General features: G+C 35.8%; 1 protein-coding gene across 1 annotated transcript; it reads left to right on the forward strand.

The window, feature by feature from the left end:
* Positions 1-14,463: 14,463 nt before the first annotated feature.
* LOC131656332 (agamous-like MADS-box protein AGL80) lies at positions 14,464-15,222 on the forward strand. The gene has a single exon (XM_058926067.1). It carries the CDS (start codon positions 14,465-14,467, stop codon positions 15,113-15,115), a length of 651 nt encoding a protein of 216 aa, XP_058782050.1. The 5' UTR covers position 14,464; the 3' UTR covers positions 15,116-15,222.
* The last annotated feature ends 5,410 nt before the right edge of the window (positions 15,223-20,632 follow it).

Raw genomic sequence — 20,632 nt, forward strand, 5'->3', positions numbered from 1 at the left:
ATCGAACTTTGACTTTGACAGACTCGTCAATGCTTTTGACATTAATATACTCTTTGGCCATGTGATTGCTGCAAACACTATTTGTAACACCCTAAAACCCCACGAATCTTATTTAAATAAAACCACATGAATAATACATATTTAATCACCAAGGGTGCCACACTTTTCTTTGAAAACAAGCATACTTCTCAAAAAAATTTAAAAATACGCAGCGGATAATCTCAAACAAGTTTAACTAAATAATTACAAAACAAATAGTTCGATAATCATGTAAGGGAAATAGCCCCAAAACTATTCAAAAATATAAATCAAAACAAATATCATCCAAGTGTTACATATCAAAGCGACACCACCGAACTAAGCGAAACTCAAAATACAAATAAAGAAGAATGCTATAAGCATCATTCCCCAACTCAACAGCTATTTCTCACTACTAGTATCTACAACATTTCATAACGAGTCACACAACAATAGAAAAGGGGTGAGAATAACTTAACAAGAAGTGAAAATCTGGTGCTCAGATCACAGATTTCCTAAAGGATGTCGAGACAACATTTTCCAAACACACACAATGACAAGGTATAAAAGTGCAGTGCATAATCAATACAGAACACAAATAATTGTTCACCCAATTCGGTATCAATAATACGTATTCTCGGGGCAACCAAGCTAGGGATAAATCCACTATGATAGTATCAAGTTGAAGCTAAAATCCTCTATTTACAACTTCTCACTTAATCACTACCTGTGCTAACTTCTACCTAAGACTCACCTAGGTATGAGGCCCACCTAAAATCCCCCTCAATCAGAACAGTGATGAACGATTACAAATATCAAAAGACACACTTCTAAAACACATCCTCTCAATAGTTACAAGCTTATGAGTGAACACAAAACTTACAACTCGATGAAAACACCAAACTCACTTATCAATATGATATATGAGTGGTTCACAATCGACAAGACTATACAAAACCTAACTAACTACAATATAATTTCACTCAAATAATAGGTTTGATGCTTGCTATATATATAACAATCTTCTGGACTGAATTTGGGCTTCAAATCGCTGTAGGGTACTCTAAAAAATCTTCCATAATCTTCTCCATGAAGATAGGGCTTAAAATATTAGTTTCCTAAATCTTTTCCAAATTTATAAATCAATCAAATATGTCGATACGAAATAATATCTTTTATCATCAAATTCAGCACCACATAGGATTGCATAATATTCCTTGAATCTTATGCAACTGTAACACACATATCTAAAAAGCCCAACCCAGCTGTCTAGGACACGATGTCGAATGATCGAGACTAGGACATCTTTGTTCGACATGTCTGATTAGTTAAAGATATAAAATCTTCTTCAACATCTTCACCTAAGTTAGTTTTACCAAACATAATGCCAACCAAAAACCAGAGAATTAACAATCTCTCCCTTTGGCTTATTTTGGCTAAAACAACTTCTCAAGCTAATGTTTGAAAATAAATCAAACACCCAAAAAGTTCTCAGCCGTGTAGAGAATACACACCAGCAGTTCCACACTCAGATGCAATAGAAGAAACAAACATGTTGTACATGTTGATAGTCTAGTGGAATCAGCTAACAACTAGTTAAGATATGTACTTTCCCAACCACACATGCTTATTCAGCTCTTCTGTAATCTGTAAAGGATATCCCCCTTAACAGCAGCAGCTAATCAGCAACATACCAGAGAGAGTTTTTCTCCCCCTCAACTGCACGCATGCTTATCCCTTCTGATGAACACGTGGTCATCATCTGGAATAGCTGGTGACATTTGTTTTTCTTTAACAGAAGTTCTGAATCATACTTAGGCACATGAAACGTTAGTAATAACAGTTTCAGAGTATCCATATGAACATACATAATCAAAACATCTAATAAAAAAAACTTCACACTAATCCATATATCAAATCATCTTATAACTTCATTCTAGGCATAAATGCATACTAATGTTCTTCAGAATGAATTTAAGTCTATCTTCAGCAAGGGGTTTTGTAAAGATATCAGCCCATTGATGGTCTATATCAACAAAGTTTAAAGAAAGAACACCCTTCTGAACATAGTCCTTAATAAAGTGATGTTTAATCTCTATATGTTTAGCTTTAGAATGTAAATTAGGATTTTTAGATAAACAAATAGCAAAAGTATTATCACAGAATATAGGAATGTTACTCTCATATATCTGATAGTCTTCTAGCTGGCTTTTCATCCAGAGCACCTGTGTACTAGATCCAGCAGCAGCTACATATTCTGCTTCTGTTGTAGAGAGTGCAATTATTGCATGCTTCTTGTTGTACCAGGAGATCAGGTTACTTCTCAGAAACTGACAGCTTCCAGAAGTAATTTTTCTTTCTACTTTATCTCCAGCGTAATCAGCATCATAATATCCTACTAAGTTGTATTCTTCAGATCTTTTATAGACTAAACCAACATTAATAGTACCTTTCAGATACTTAAGAATTCTCTTAACAGCAGTTAAGTGAGATTCTCAAGGATCTGATTGGAATCTAGCACACAAGCATACACTGAATAAAATATCAGGTCTATAAGCACTCAGATAAAGAAGAGATCCTATCATGCCTCTGTAGATCTTCTGATCTACCTTCTTGCTTACCTCATCCTTACCTAAAACGCAAGTTGGATGCATTGGAGTTTTTGCTTCTTTGCTTTCAGATAGTTTGAACTTCTTTAGAAGTTCTTTGACATACTTTGTCTGATGAACATACGTTCCTTCAGAAGTTTGATTGATTTGAATGCCTAGGAAATATTTGAGTTCTCCCATCATGCTTATCTCAAATTCTGCCTGCATAGACTTAGCAAACTCCTTTCCAAGTGTAGCATTAGATGTTCCAAAAATAATATCATCTACATAAATTTGACAAATTAAAATATCCTTTTTATAGGTTTTACAGAAGAGAGTTGTGTCTACTTTTCCTCTTGTGAAACCATTATCCAGAAGGAAAGAACTTAATCTTTCATACCAAGCTCTGGGAGCTTGCTTCAAACAGTTTAATGATTTTGTTAGTTTAAAAACATGTTCTGGAGACTTAGAGTCTTCAAAACCAGGAGGTTGGTGAACATAAACTTCTTCATCTATATAACCATTTAAGAAGTCACTTTTAACATCCATCTGATACAGAGTGATGTTATTCTGAGTGGAAAAAGAAATTAACAATCTAATAAATTCTAACCGGCCACTGGTGCAAAGGTTTCAATGTAGTTAATACCTTCTTGCTGACTATAGCCCTGAGCAACCAGTCTGGCTTTGTTTCTGAAAACTTCACCTTTCTCGTTCAGCTTGTTTATGAAAACCCATTTTGTTCCAATAATATTGGAACCAGATCCCAAACGTCATTTCTTGTAAATTGATTTAACTCTTCTTGCATAGAAATAATCTAGTCAGCATCTTCCAGAGCTTTATCAACAGAAGTTGGCTCAATCAAAGACACTAAACCAAATTGACATTCTGCATTGTTCTTTAGAAATGCTTTTGTCCTGATGGGATCATCTTTCTTTCCAATAATAACGTCTTCTGGATGGGCATAATTGATTCTTGAAGATCTTTTGATTGTTGGTGCTTCAGATATTCTGAGATTCTCTAAAGAAGCTGCAACTCGATCTTCTGACACTTCCTTTCCTCTGGTCTCTTCATGATCTGGATCATAAATGTCTATATCTGCAAAATTCTCATTCTGCTTTGGCTTTTCAATGTCAAGCTTATCATCAAATATGATATTGATTGATTCCTCAACTATCAGAGTTTCAGTGTTGTATACTCTATACCCCTTAGAGCATTCAGAATATCCAAAAAGGAAACACTTTCTGAGCTTTGGAATCAAACTTGTTCAGATGATCCTTAGTATTCAAAATATAACAAACACATCCAAATGGATGGAAATATGAAATGTTGGGTTTTTTGTTCTTCCATAATTCATAAGGAGTCTTATTTAGAATAGGCCTAATGGAGATTCTATTCTGAATATAACATGCTGTGTTAATTGCTTTTGCCCAGAAATGCTTAGCCATATTAGTCTCATTGATCACGGTTCTAGCCATTTCTTGGAGAGTCCTATTATTTCGTTCTACAACCCCATTTTGTTGTGGAGTTATAGGACAAGAGAAATCATGGGCAATACCATTTTCTTTGAAATAAATTTCAAAGAATCTGTTCTCAAATTCACCACCAAGATCACTTCTAACTTTTATGATTTTACATTCCTTTTCAGATTGAATCTGATTACAGAAGTCAAAAAACACATAATGTGACTCATCCTTTTGAAAAATTCCCTTTCTGACATGATTCACAAAGAGCATCTGATTTTTATTTCAGATTAGGGGGTCCTCTGACCATATTGAGTTTGTTAATCTGAGAAATCTTTCTCAAACTAGCATGACCCAATCCTGTTTGCCAGACTCACTGCTCTTCGTTAACAGACAGAAGGCAAGTAACATGTTGGTTCTTAAGATCTGAAAGATTATGTCATAACCATTGTCACTTAATTGCCTGTAAATAGGATTGAGCCATCCTTTTGACTAACAGCTCTACAAGACTTTGATTAAAGATTATGTCATAACCATTGTCACTTAATTGGCTTATGGACAATAAATTATGAACTAATCCATCTACTAAAAGAAAATTATTTATAGAGGGAGAATTACTAATACATATGGTTCCAGAGCCTATGATTTTTCCCTTATGGTTCCCTCCAAACTTCACTTCTCCAACAGATTTAAGTTCCATACTTTGGAACATAGACCTTCTTCCCTTCTTGTGACATGAGCACCTAGAGTCCAGGTACCATGACATGTTTGTCTTTTGTACTTTGAAAGAGATCTGCAAAAATAATTATCTTTTCCTTAGGTACCCACATTATTTTGGGTCCTTTAGGGTTAGTCCTTCTCACATTCTGATTGAACTGAGATTTTACATAAATTTTTCCAGAATGTGCAACAGCATGTTTCTTTGTGTGTGTGAGATGGAAACTATTCGAGTGTGATGTGTGTTTGATATCACGAGAATAACCATACTTAAAGTGTTCATACAAAGGTTTATATTCAATGATCATTTTATCAACAGGTTCTAGTTTATATGGGATTTCTCCCTCAAAACCTATACCTACCCTTTTGTTTCCACTAACACCATATATCATAGAGGCTACCTGACTTCTGCCTATACCTCTAGATAAGAACTTTCTGAAGCTCAAGTCATATTCTTTTAGAATATTGTTAGTGCTTGGAATAGACATGTCTGAACTTGAAGATGTTTCAACATCTTTAGTTAATTTTAAAACTTTTTCTTTTAGTTCAGAATTTTCTATTTCAAGTCTCTTAGTTTCAGATGCAGAAAACTTTTTGAGCTTCTTGTATTTGAGACTAAGCTGACTCTTGACTTCCAGAAGTTCTGATAAACTAGAAACTAACTCTTCTCTAGTGAGATTAGAAAATACCTCTTCAGAGTCTGAATCAGAAGTAGATACTTCTTTAGCATCAACTGTTGCCATGAGTGCTATGTTGGACTGCTCATCTTTAGAGCCTGACTCTTGATCAGATGAATCAGAGTCATCTCATGTAGCCATCGCGCCTTTCTTCTTTTCAAACTTCTTTCTAGGCTTTTCCCTCTGAAGCTTAGGACATTCATTCTTGTAGTGTCTAGGTTCTTTGCATTCATAGCACACTACCTTCTTCTTGCTAGATCTTCTGTGTTCAGAAGATTCTCCCTTTTTAGGTTTCTTGAAGTTCTTGAATCTTCTCTGCTTGCTTTTCCAGAGTTGATTCACCTTTATGGATATGAGAGACAGTTCATCTTCTTCCTCTAATTCTGACTAGTTAGATCCTTTTTCTTCTGCCTGAAAAGCGTTAGCAAAATGTTTATTTTTAGATTTTAAAGCAATAGACTTACCTTTCTAATGAGGCTCATTTGCATCAAGCTCGATCTCATGACTCCTCAAAGCACTTATAAGCTCCTCAAGTGGTACCTCATTCAAATTCTTTGCAATCTTGAATGTTGTAACCATTAGTTCCCATCTTCTGGGTAAACTTCTGATTATCTTCTTAACGTGATCAGCTTTTGTGTATCCCTTGTCAAGAACTCTCAGCCCAGCAGTCAGAGGATGGAATCTGGAAAACATTGCTTTAATATTTTGACCATCTTCCATTCTTAAGGCTTCATACTTCTGGATGAGATCCAGAGCTTTTGTCTCCTTGACTTGTGCATTTCCTTCAAAAATATCATGAGCAAAGTTTCTCTGTTTGTGATCTTCTCATACTCAGCATGTGAAATGGCATTTAACAATACAATCCTTGCTTTGTGGTGATTTTTGAACTCTTTCTTTTGATCATCACTCATAGCCCGTCTAGTGATCTTGACTCCTCTAGTAGTTACATGATGTGTGTAACCATCCAATACTAAACCCCATAGATCACCATCTTGACATAGAGAATAACTTTCAAGCCTATCTTTCCAATATTCAAAGTTCTCACCATCAAAGACTGGTGGTCTATTGTATCCATTGAAACTATTACTTCCATTGTTACCATTGTTGTTCTGCTCAGTAGGAGTTGGAACTGGATCAACCATTTTTGTTTTTTTCTCTTGAATCTTTTGTCTTACACTGTTAAGCATTTGCACCTAGAACCGGCGCTCTGATGCCAATTGAAGGAGTGAAAAACACTTAGAAAGGGGGGTTGAATAAGGGTTGTTTCTAAAAAATGGCAGATAAAAAATAATCACACAATTATTTTTATCCTAGTTCATTGTTAATCAAACCACTCCAGTCCACCCCTGACAGAGTGATTTACCTCCACTGAGGATTTAATCCACTAATCAATCTTGAATACAATGGTTTTTCACTTAGACAACTTCTAAGTCTTCTAGAGTATAAAGATCACAACTTGATCACTCTAGGAATTCTTTTACAGAAAATAGTAAACGATATTATAAGAGTTTAATGTGCTTCTTAATAAGCTATAATCACCAAGTAATTTTCTCTCAAAATTAAGTTCTAACACTCACTAAGATATTACAATGTTTGTGAGGTTGAAGATGAAGTTGTAAGTTGTTTGTGTGAAAACGTTGAGAATCAATTTGGCAGTGTAAGGCTTATTTTTGCGTAAGTTCTCTAGTTCTTTAGCATCCAGAGCATCACTTATATAGGCAATGAGAAAAGTGACCGTTGAGGAGCATTTAATGCTTTGCGTGAATAGTACGCTACTGCATTTAATGTTTCACTCTTTTGTCAACTACCTTGAGCCTTGTTTCAACTGCTCTTGCTGATTTTGCCTTTTCTAGCTTCTAATGTTCCTTTTGTCAGTCAGATTTGATGTTGTAGCTTTTTCATCTTGTACTTGCTTCTGGACTTAGACTATTAGAATGACATTTGAATATTAGAGTCTTCAGTGTTGGTGCAGATTGTAACTTCAGTCATCAGACTTTGGAAGTTCCTTGCAGCGTGGTACCATCAGATCTTCAGAGCCTTGCTTTTGATACCTTCCAGATCATGTTCTGATTTTCTCAAAACCATCTTCTGATGTCTTCCAGACCATGATCTGATGAAGCCATCCAGATCTTTTGGGTCAGAACTTCTGAATACTGATTTAGTGCATTCTCTTTTAGAATTTCCCTGAAATGAAAAACGTGAATAATTAGAGTACCACATTTTCTTATACAAAATTCATATACAATGTTATCATCAAAACTAGAAATATTGATTAGAACATTTCATGTTCTAAGAGATTCTGCATTATCACTTGAATTAGCAACATTCAGAGGGGACGTTATATCATTCTTAGTAGTGATAGATGTTTCAGAGTCCTTCATAGTGTCATACCCCACAATTTGCCCTCTTATATTCAATCAAAGGTTCCTCAATTGCCCAAGAGCACTCAGGGTTCTATCAGACAAAGCTCCTCCTAATCCAGGATCTCCAAAACTAGGGTTTGAATTTTATCAAAGGAGTTTGAATCTCTAAGGCCTCAAATGGACCTCAAGGTATCTCATATGTCTCATAGCATCTCCAGGCAAATTTTTAAGCTTTGGATCACAAGATTGTTCAGTCAATGGTTCAGATGATCAATAATCAACTATGTTGACCTAAAAGTCAACTATAGTCAAAATACAGTCAAACTTCAAGAGTTTTGGTCAACATCAAGTATTTGAGGTTATATCCATCATTTGATCAAAGGTTGATCATGATTCATTAATAAAAAACTCATAAATGAACAAAGTCAAAAGTTCAAATTAAGGTTTTTTAACTAAAAGTCAACTGTACTTTGACCACGCATAACTTTCACATGGAACATCAGAAATCTCTCACTCAAAGCCTATTATGAAGGAAATTGGATTCTATACAACTTTGTCACTCACATGCCAAGGCCAGAAATGCTTCATTTAAGAGATATGGTACAAAATATTACAGGTCCTTTTCAAAAGTCAACCAAAAGCAGTTTTGTCAAAGGCTTTATCATCGAGATAAAATATCCAAATGAAAAATATGTTCCAAAGTGGCTTGTAAAGGACGTCTTGAGGTTTCCAAAAAGTCATAGAACTCTTCCATATCATAAAAATTGAAGGAGATATGCCTTGTCAAAGTTAGCCAATTTTGGAGGCAACATACGAAATAAAAGTGGTTCAAATTGGAGTTTCTTGCAAATGGGCCTAACTTTTTAAGGTTTAATCTTGATCCACAAGCTATCAAATTCACTTTCCACGAATTATAGGATTTTATTTGATTTTATATGATTTATATTCATTTAAATGATGATTTAAAGTTATATAAATCAAAGAAAAATCAAATATTTGATTAGGGGCCTTATAATGATCAATTCCATTCAGCATTTATTCCATATTTTCAATCTAATTTCGTGCATAAGTGATTGGAAGAAGATTGGTGCAAGATTGGATCAAAAATAGAAAGTTACATAAATCAAATTTTTCACAAATTTTCCATGATTGTTTCAAAGATATATTTGGTCCAACTCTTTAACCTAATTGCTCCTCTATATATACATAACACATTGCATAGCATTAGGAGAGGAAATTATGAAGCAGGAACCCTATTTAAAGAGCAAAATTTTCACTCAAGAACACAAATTCGGTTTTGGAGTTTGGAAAAGTTTTAAAGTGTTCTAAAGGTTGCAATACAATCCTTGAAGGTCCCTGAAGCTTGGATCATCACACGACATCAACACCCCCAGAATCATCTCCATTTAAGCCACGGTATGTCACTTACAATCTAATGTCGAATACTATGATTCACGCATCATACATGAATTTAGATTGCATATTATGGTTTGTGGTGATGTTTAGAACGATTCTGGGCAATTAATTCGTTGTTTGTGTGATTATACGGTAATTCACCATTGTTGGATCTTAGGGTTTCGTTTTAGGATTTTCCTCTACAGGTGAAATTGCTTGGATTAACTAGGATTTTCCGATTAAAAATATTCAAATTAATTTTTAATCTAATATAATTTTATATGCACATGAAAGGTTTAATCCGTTAATTGTTTTAATCAAACCAATTGATTACGATAATTAACGACAAAATTAATTTTGTCAAACTAATTTATGTTAGGGTCAATTTGTTAATTATTTTAATCAAATCAATTGATTACGATGATTAATGATAAATTATTAAATTTTAATTAAATATTAAATTCAAATAAGGCTTATTTTGCTAAAGGGTTTTAACCGATTCTATTGGTTATGATGATTAGCATTTTTTTATCAATTCGTTATTATTTTTAATCAAATCTATTGATTACGAGGAGTAACGAGTAATTAATAATCTAATTTTAAATACATCAATTTGCTTACGGTGATAATCGAATCAGTCGATTAAATAATTAGCAATTCTTATTAAATCTGTTAATTATGGTTATTAAATCTATTAATCATCACGATTAATAGAACATATTAAAACCAGGGTTGTACGCCATTCAAAACACATCTCTTTCACAAAACTACGGATTTTCAAAAACTGCGATAAGGTAATTCAAAATAACTTGCAAACTGCAAATTTCAAAACTACGATAAGGTAATAAAAAATACCTTCAAATACATTCATATTAATTCTAAGGCGTACAACCATGCCCCGAACTACGTAGACTCTAATCCTCCATAAGGAGGTATGTAGGCACTTGGATAACCAAGACGATTCCCCTTCCCTAAAATCTCACTTTTCACCCTATTCATTTCCTTAGCTATAAACCCTAAACCTTAACACTTTTAGCCATAAACCTTTGCCTTAAACTCAAAACCTTAGGAAAGGATTAAGGGTGCCTAACACCTTCCCTTGGCCCGAATATAATAACTTACCCAGATTCTCTTAACTGCGTAGGGTTTCCTATTTGCCCTGGTAGAATAGGTGGCGACTCTAAAGTCTAATCTTTAGGGCAGGTTGCTACACATAGAGAAGAATAATACGACATCATTTATGGAAACACCATCTTTTGGTGACTCATCAACCACCACATTTAATCACTCCATCATCACCTTTGTTCTTGTGTTGATGACTCTGTATGCTCTACTATTGATAAAGCATATTGAATCCATCATCACTTTTGTTCATAGTTGGCTTCTTCCATTTCCATAATGCATAAAGAGTAATTGATGTTCTTGATCTGATAGTCACTCTGTTGTGGATATAGCATGCAGTGTTCATAGCTTCAGCCCGGAAATAGTGTGGGAGTTTCTTTGCATGAAGCCTGACCCTTTCACACTCTTGGATAGTCCTGTTTTTGCGTTCCACCACCCCATTTTATTGAGGAGTGATGGGTGATGAAAAATCATGACATATCCCTTTAGTAGAGCAGAACTCTTCAAATTTGGTGTTCTCAAATTCTTTCCCATGGTCACTCCTGATTATAACCATATTGCATCTTTTATCTCTTTGAATTTTTCGACGCAGTTCTTTTAAGACTTCAAAGACATCAGAATTCTCTTTGATGAAGCTCACCTAGGTGAATATAGAGAAATCATCCACAACCATATCGGCATATGATCAGTGGTTTTTACAAGTTTATTTACCGTTGATTTTAATGGTCTTTGATTTATATATTTAAGTGTTTTATTGCATTCTTCTTCATTTTAGGCTTTGGTTGTGTCTCTTTAAAGTTTTTAGGTTCAAGAAAGCATTCAAGAAGAATCGGAGCAAAAACTAGGAAAAATCGCAAGAATTCAGAAAAGTTTTTTATGCACTTCAAGATGTCTAACACGGCCACCCGTGTCTTCTTTTCATACTTTTCTCCAATTCCTATTTCAAAGGTTTGAAAGGATCCCATAAGATCACCAACCTTCATGGAGCTTATATCTTGGGCTTCCCTAATAGTAGTGACCTTAATGTCAAACCTCTTCGGCAGAGATCTAAGAATTTTTCTAACTAGTTTGGCTTCAGAAATATTATATCCAAGTTCCCAAGAGGAATTGGCAATATCCACAACATTCATGTGAAAATCATGAATACCCCCATCTTCTTTCATTCTTAAGTTCTCAAACTTAGTGGTTAGAAGTTGAAGTCTTGACATCTTTACCTTAGAAGTTCCTTCATGTGTAGTGTTCAGAATTTCCCACGCTTCATTGTCAATCGTGCAACCAAAGATTAGTATGAAGAGGTTCTTGTCCATACTATTGAATAGGGCATTCAATGCTTTGAAGTTTCCCAGGGCATTTGCATCATCTTTTTCGTCCTAATATGCCTCACCCTTGACAACCATATTGCCATCCTTGTATTTAACCTCAGGAGGATTCCAACCCTTGAGAACAACTCTCCATGTCTTTCCATCTATAGACTTAATGAAAACCACCATTTGAGCTTTCCAATAGTCATAGTTAGTTCCATTAAGAATAGGTGGTCTATTCAAGAATCCTCCTTCTTCCTTGTCAATTGTACCAGAAAGTATCTTCCCTGAATCTCACCCAGAGTCAGAGCAGGATGTCTTTTCTAATACCAATTGAAATTCTGGCACTCAGATCACACATGTCCTAAAGGATGTCGAGACAACATTTTCCAAACACACACAATGACAAGGTATGAAAGTGCAGTGCATAATCAATAAAGAACATAAGTAATTATTCAGCCAGTTCAGTATCCACAATACCTAATCTGGGGGCTACCATGCCAGGGATAAGTTCACTATGATAGTATCAATTTAAAGCTAAACTCCCCTATTTACAACTTATCACTTAATCACTACCCTTGCTAAATTCTACCTAAGACTCGCCTAGGTTTGAGGCCCACCCCAAATCCCCCTCAATCACAACAGTGATAAACAATTACAAATATTAGAAGACACACTTCCAAAACACATCCACTCAATGCTTACAAGCTTATGAGTGAACAAAGAACTTACAACTCGATGAAAATACCAAACTCACTTATCAATACCAAGCTTATGAGTGTAGGGCGACGAGTGGGGCGCATATTCGGTTCTCCATCTTGAAAGAGCTTTATGAGAACCATTTGGCGGCGGTAGCAGAGTCCGAGTTGGCGGGTGACGGGCTTTTTGTTGAGTATCACCATGGTTACGCTCTACGGTGTTGGTTCATGTTCTTGTTCTTGGTAGGCACTACACTCTTTATGGACAAAAGGGCAACCTTCATGAACATGACTTATCTTCGCTATTTTATTGATCTGACTACAGTTCACGAGTGGAACTGGGGGACCGCCATTCTGGTATACTTATACCAGAAGCTGAATGAAGCCTCTAACTAGAGGACCAAATAGTTGACTGGCTCTTGCACATTCCTTACGCTACGTTTCTTTTTAATTATTTCATATTTAATTATGGTTCATATTTTTTGAACATATTTTCGTATTTGTGTTTTAGGGCTGGATCATATCATACTTCCACCGCATCCACGACTTCGACATTGATCCTGCGTACGATGACACCATGCCCAAGGCCGCACGATACATCCTCTAGAGGGGGAATAACAAGGTGGGCCCATATTGCGTCCTCGACTAGAATGTTCATGATGATATCCATTGGACTCCCTTCACTGATTACGGTAAAGTTGTCCCATTCGACCGCGTCGCATTATATTCTGGATGGTTGGCATGTGGGACCAACATTATGGCCAGGTATCTGCCGGAGCGGTGCATGAGGCAGTTTGGACGTGTGCATATGATATTGAGGTCTCCGTTTGAGGCTGCTCCCGACACCAATTCCCGAGTGGGCCTCACTGCTATATTTGTGGATTGGGCGCATCATTTGGTGACCGAGGAGTATCGGCGTTTGGTGGCCACCCAGAGCTGGCACTGTGTGGATGGTTATATGACATGGTTTTATCGGGTGTCACAGCCTCTGATGACACTCGAAGCTCCAGAAGATCCACCTAGGCTAGCACATGAGGAGATCTTGGAGAACCAGCAGGCCGAGAAGGACCATGCCACTGGTCAAAGGGTGATTTCGGAGATGCATCTCTCAAACTGGTCAAAGGGTATTTTCGGAGATGCATCTCTGAAATAATTGAAAATGTGAAAATGAATATTTTCGGAGATGAATCTCCGAAGTAAAAGGGTATTAGGATTTTTGGCAGGGATCCTCACCCTTTTACTTCGGAGATGCATCTCCGAAGTAAAATGGTATTTTGGAATTAACTTGTCACCCCTAAAATTAAACCCGTTTCCCCCCTTATTTTTTTAATCCGATTTTATCTGTTTTTTTTGTTTTATGGTTTCACAATTTGTTTTTTTTTTGCAAAAAATACTGATAATTTCAGTTATAAGGAAATTTTAGTTAATTTAAAATTTCCTGTATCATAGTTTTTTTTGTCAAAAAATTCGAAAAATCTGTTATTTTTTTCAAAACTTTCTATATTTTTTTTTTAAATTTCTGGTTAAAACTCACGAAAATTTTTAAAAACTGTTAATTTTTCGAAATTTCCGGTATACCTTTTAAATTTTTGGTAGAAACGTAAATATTTTTAAATTAGTAAATTTAACCAAAGATCTAATAGTAAAAGCATAGCTTGAGGTGGGGGGTGGCAGGGTTAATTTTAAAGGTGGTAAAGTTAAATTCTCGAAATTGTCATAATTTTCAATTTTCTCCAAAGAAGCCCAACCTTTATGTGTAGATCCTTCTCCACTAAGAAATAGTCTACATGCGGAATTTGAGAAATAATGATGCGGATATTCTCTGGGTCCCAGCGTAAATAAATATAGTATGAAATATCAAAAGATATTATATATCTACGTACATGAATCTAGAGATTTAGATTCTAGAAACATGTTTGTAAAAATGTTAAAAATTAAATGTCATAAAATCGCATTTTACCGTTGGAAAAAATTGCCATTTGGAAGATAAAGACGCATGCATCTAACCATGTACGTATATGGCATATGGTGTATAAATACATTACATTTTTCGGAAAACAAAAATCACAATCATCCTCTTTTCTTCATTTTTTCTGTCGATTTTCATCGTATTCCTGTCAAAACCATGACTAGAAAAAAGCTGAAGCTAGCTTTCATTGAGAAGGATACCGCAAGAAAATTAGCATACAAGAATAGGAAGAATAGTTTACTGAAGAAGGTTGATGAACTAACAACCCTTTGCGATATCGATGCTTGTGCTATCATTTTTGGCCCATACGATCCTCAACCTGAGATCTGGCCATCGTCGTCCGGGGTACAAGATGTGCTTTCGAAATTCCTGACAACGCCAGAGTTTGATCAAAGAAAAAAGATGGTGACTCAGGAGAGTTTTCTGAAACAAAGGGTTGAGAAGGCTGAAAAGCAACTTAGAAAGCAATTGAGGGACAACAAAGAAAATGAGACAACGATGCTCATGTTTCAATGTCTCAATGCTGGGGGGATCGTGCCGAACGACAGTTCGGTGGCTGGTTTGAATGATCTTACATGGATGATTGATAAGAATCTGAGGGAGATTGGCAGAAGGATAGAATCAATTGATAGCAACAATAATAATCATCAAAATCAAAATGAAAATCAAGTTGCCACCGCTCAAAGCCAAGAACAACTCCAGGTGGATCCACCTCTGCCACTACTACCACCACCGCCACCGCCACCACCACCAACAGTGTCTGATATTGATGAAGTTGAAATGATGAGTAGGTTGGGATGGATATGATTAATAATCATCATGTCTTCGATGGTGTTTATGGAATTGATGATGACGAATTTAGTCCAAAATTTTATTTATATGATGATATGATTTTTGTGTTTTTTTTTTATGAATGTGAAGATAGAATCATTGTTCATTATTGTGTATTTTTCACATCTTTTATGTATTGATGTTTGACTGAATAAAGAGTCTACTGTGTGTGCTTTACTGCTTTCAATACTTCAAATTTGCACTACCATTAGTCTTGAATATTAACAATTGAATTTATTTATAAAAAAAAAAGATTTATCTCATATACATTGATTATGAAACAACGAATGAAAGGGTTGTGAAAGTTGAGTGCAAGTTTTGAGACACAAATAGGTTGTGAAAGGGTTATGAAATCATGAGTGCTTTAACTTCACTTAAGGTTAATGATGGAACCATTGGCTTTGATTCATTAAATGAAGGAGTGCAGTTGCTATGAATCAAGTAAAGAATCATCTTATGTTGGGAAATCTTGGGTTAGTCATTAAGTAAATGAAACAAGCTAATAACAAATCAATATATGAATAAATAATAATGAAGATGATAAAAAACTCAACAAAAAGGGATTTTAATGATATTGACCGATTAATTTTTTTTAAAGAAAGTTTACAATAAGTTTAAGTCTTTTCACTGGGAGTTATTTTGAGTTTTCTCACACCGAGAGATTTTCTCTATAATCAAACTGATTATAAACAACACTAAGATATATCTTAACTCAAATAACATATATCTTAGATTGCTCAAACACAAAGAGTTGATCCGAGCTAGATATATTTGTCATCTCAAAGGATCAAGTTTAAATGTAGCCCTTTGAGTATCTTATAAATGAATACATGACACTATTACAAATTATACAATTAATGACAAAGCTTTCTATACAAATTTCTTCTTCTTAAATTTTTTCTCTTCTTACTAGGTGTAATTGACAATTTGATAGAGTTTTTGGGTTGCAATACATATTACTTTTTTCTTAGCACTTTTCTTGAATCTTTTTGCAGATTTTGTTGTGGTTTCAATAATATTTATAGTAGGAACAACATTATAAATATTGTCAATGATCTTGTCATTGACATTATTCCAGACATTTGCAGCTTCAAGATTTTCATTTATGTTTGAGACGTTTGGCACAACATCATCCTGGGTCAAATTGTCTATGACATATGATGGAACATCTTTAATGCTAATCTCAACTTCTTGCCTTTCATCTTTCCTAAGAACTTCTTTGCTTGCCTCAAGTTGATCCTTTTGGGTATTTTGTTTAATCACTTATGAAACTTTTCCTCCTTCCTCTGAACTTGCATCAAAAGCAACTTCTTCATCATTAATTTACAGATTCAGCATGTCATGGCGGTCAGGGTGTCATGCTCCTTGACGTCTTTCATGACGCTTAGTCTAGATTTTTTTTTGCGTTTTCTACTGCAATCAACCCTAATTTCTCCATGTTTTGGCCACGATTTGACATAATATATGCCACTTTAGGAGTGTGAATTTCTCTATAAAAAGACAGGTAATCCTTGTATTAGAGTAGAATTGTGCTCTGCACATTTTCTTCATTCTACAATCTTGAAGAAGATTATGATTCTATTACAATACAGTTGAATGAATCAACAACATAACTACTATTCTATCTTATTACAACATTATATAGAACAGAAAGAGGAGATACCTAAGCCCATTACACAACCAAAGCCCACTAGTCTTAGGCCCAATACAATGAGATACACTAATATGCCCCCTCAAGCTCAGTGTTGTGGCAGAAGAACAACTTTGAGTTTGCTCCTTAAATCTTGAAAAGCTGCACTGGCAAGTGGTTTTGTCATAATATTTGCTAGTTGAGCACAAGCTGGGACATGTTGGATTTTGAGTTTGTTTTCCATAACTCTTTCTCAGAAAAAATGTAGATCCAACTTTATATGTTTGGTTCTTGCATGTAAAATAGGGTTGTGTGACAGTAGTACAACACTTAGATTGTCACATAGTAGCACTGGAGAAAGGCATTTGACTCTGAGTTCAGCTAGAAGTGATTACAGCCACAGAAGTTCAGTGGTAGTGTGGGCTAGGGCTCTGTATTCAGCCTCTGCACTTGACATGGCTACCAGAGTTTGTTTCTTTGAACTCCATGAAATCAAATTTGGTCCTATAAAGATGCAAGTACCAGAAGTAGACCTCTTGTCATCTGGATCATTTGCTCAATCTGAATCACTGTAGGCCCTAATAGATAGATCATGAGCTGGATCGGCAGGTGCTAACTTCAGTCCATAGGTGGCAGTCCCACTGTGATACCTGAGGATTCTTTTAACAACACACCAATGCATGTCAAGAGGATTGGCCATGAATTGACAGGCCTTGTTCACACAATAAGCTATGTCAGGTCTAGTTAGTGTGATACACTGTAGTGCACCTACAACTGACTTGTAAAGTAAGGGATCTTGCATATTATCTGTGCCAAACTTACTTAGCTTACAATGACTAAACATGGGGGCTGCAACTCCATTGGTTGTGTCCATGTTGACTTTGCTTAGCAGATCCCTAATATATTTTGTTTGTGTGAGGATAGCAGAACCATCTTGCTGATATTTAACTTCAACACCAAGAAAATACTCAGGTTTCCCAAGTTTCTTGAGAGCAAACTAGTCATGTAGCATGGAAATTAACTTGTGAATCAACATTGAAGATGAGCCTGTAATCAGAATGTCATCCACATATACTAAAGCATATAAAGTGATACGTTGATGATTGTAGGTAAACAAGGAATGATCACATCTGCTAGCTTTGAACCAAAAATGAAACAATGTCTTGTGGAGCTTTTCATACCATGACCTGGGTGCCTGTTTCAACCCATATAAAGCCTTGTTCAACTTACAAACTAGAGAATTGTTATCACTTTCAAAGCCTGGAGGTTGAATCATGTAGACTTCTTCTGCAAGGCTTCCATTCAAAAAGGCATTATTGATGTCTATTTGTTGCACTTCTTAATTGTAAGTCAAAGCTAAGGTTAATAGAACCTTTATGGTAGCCGGTTTTGAAACCCTTGGCAACCAATCTAGCTTTATATTTATCTAATGAACCATCAGAGTTTTCTTTGGCTCTGAATACCCACTTGCAGCATATGGCTTTTCTGTGGGATGGAAGAGAAGTGAGAGACCAAGTGTTGTTAGACATGAGAGCATTGTATTCCTGTTTCATGGATTCAAACCAGTGTGGATGAGCTAAAGCTTGTTTTACTGTGGTAGGTTCAGTGTGAGCTAGAAAGACCTTTAGTTTTAAATTTCCTGTTTTACCTCTAGTGACCATAGGACGTGTATTTGTCACTAGTGTGGTTTCAGGAGTAGTGTTATGAATAGATGGAGAAAGAGAGTTTTCTGAGGCAGTAGCATTTGTGGTACTGGTAATTATTTCAGGTGCATCCCTTTGACTTGAGGAACTAGATGTGTTTGTACCACCCGGTGAGAGACTTAAGGAAATGTGATGGGGTATATTTGGTGTTTCTGATCCTTGATGTTCAGACTCAGACCAGACCTGTTGAGTGATGACAGGTGTTGTGTTTTTACTGATGGTGACTTGTCTATGCTGGCTGTCAGGTTGTAGACAAGAGGGCACAAATTGGACATTTTCAATAAAGTTAGTATGTGGTGACACACTGTTAGGTCTTTGTCCTGCAGTGACTTGTAGTTGCAACACTTTGGGTAAAAGGGAGAAGTCTGAGTTAATCATAACCTCAATTTGACAGATTCTCCCACAGCCTCATAAAAAGGGATTTTGTTTTCATTGAATACTACATCTTTGGATATGTAGACTTTGCCATCTCTACTTAAGCACTTATGGCCTTTATGATGTGGAGATATGCCTAAGTATGTACACTCAGAGCTTCTAAGTTGAAGTTTGTTTTTGTGGTAGGGTCTTAGATGGGGAAAGCAGGAGCACCCAAATGTTCTAATGCTTTGATAGTCAGGCATTTGATTAAAGATGGCCTGATATGGTGAGTTGAACTGTGGGAAATTGGAAGTGGGACGTCTGTTAAGCAAATAAACAGTTGACGAAAAACTGTGATCCCAATATTCTATCGGCATGTGAGCATGAGCTAATAAGGTAAGACCCATTTCAACTATGCTTCTGTGTTTTCTCTCCACAGTCCCATTCTAATGAGATGTGTGAGGGCATGTGAGCCTGTGAACTATGCCTAAATCATTTAAATATTTAGTGAAGGGCCTAAACTCACCTCCAAAGTCAGACTGCACAGCTTTAAGATTAGTTTTAAACTATGTTTGAACATATGTAACAAACTGTTTGAAGACACCTAAGGCATCAAACTTTTGTTTTAGAAAGTATAGCCAGGTATATTTAGTGAAAGTGTCAACTATAGCTATATAGTAAGAGTATCCCTGACTAGATAGATTAGGGGATGGTCCCCAAAGATCATTATGAATGAGCTCAAAAGGAGTGGTGTAATTTGTTTGAGAAAGAGGAGAATGTAATCTATGTGATTTGCCAATGCTACAAGAATTGCAAAAATCAATACACTCTTTATTCGATATGGAAATGTTACACAGTTTCAACACTTATTTAAGAGATACAACATTTGTATGACCTAGTCTATTATGCCATATGGAAAACTTATTAAAACAAGTACTTGAATTTATGTAAAGGTGAAGCTTTAGCTAACACACTAACAGTATTAGCAGCTGGATGAGAGGATGAGTCCACTGACAGAGTTGAGAAACAATAGAGCCCACTATTATCCAGGAATCCTTTTAAAAGAACTTCTTTAGATTCCTGAGATTTGACAAAGCAATTATTAGAATGAAATTCAAAGAAAACATTATTGTCTTTGGCAAATTTAGACACATACATGAGGTTTATGGTTATGTTAGGTACATGAAGTAATTGATTTAGGGTTAAAGTGGTTTCAGGTTCTATAGTTGACTTGATATTGATTGACCCTATAGACTTAATGTTTAGTCCTTGACCATTACCTATCACAACAGTATTAGATCCTGTGTATTTTTGTGTGTGCTGAAGACATGAACTACTAGGAGTAAGGTGATGGGAGGCACCCGAATCAGCAAACCAAGCCTGGGATTCCAAGGTTGATGGACTTTGCAGATCTTCTTGGTGAGCTAGGAGTACTGGGGCATGTCTATTTGGTTTAGGTTTTTTGTTTTGTGGTTTATTTTTATTTGGCAAATTATATATATATAAATATATAAAACCTAAGTGTGGAAATTATCGTTAGACCAAAGGAGACTTGCATCGCCTACGAGTCATAATGACAATTCCACTCAGAGTGGGTAAAATTCCGAGGAATATCCGAGACGAGGCTAGACTTTGTCGAGGGTAGGACTTTGAATTTAGCTGATCTCTCTGGGAACCTACCCCTAAAATTCAAACCTCATGGACAAAAGATTCCTTCTAAAAATCCAAAGAAACAAAAAGTTTTGGAGGATATGAAGGGCCCCTTGAGACCTTTAGAACCACCTTTCAGGAAGGGTAGACTCC

This window comes from Vicia villosa, linkage group LG3 (genome assembly GCF_029867415.1).
Source record: "Vicia villosa cultivar HV-30 ecotype Madison, WI linkage group LG3, Vvil1.0, whole genome shotgun sequence".
In the NCBI taxonomy this organism is placed as follows: Eukaryota; Viridiplantae; Streptophyta; class Magnoliopsida; order Fabales; family Fabaceae; genus Vicia; species Vicia villosa.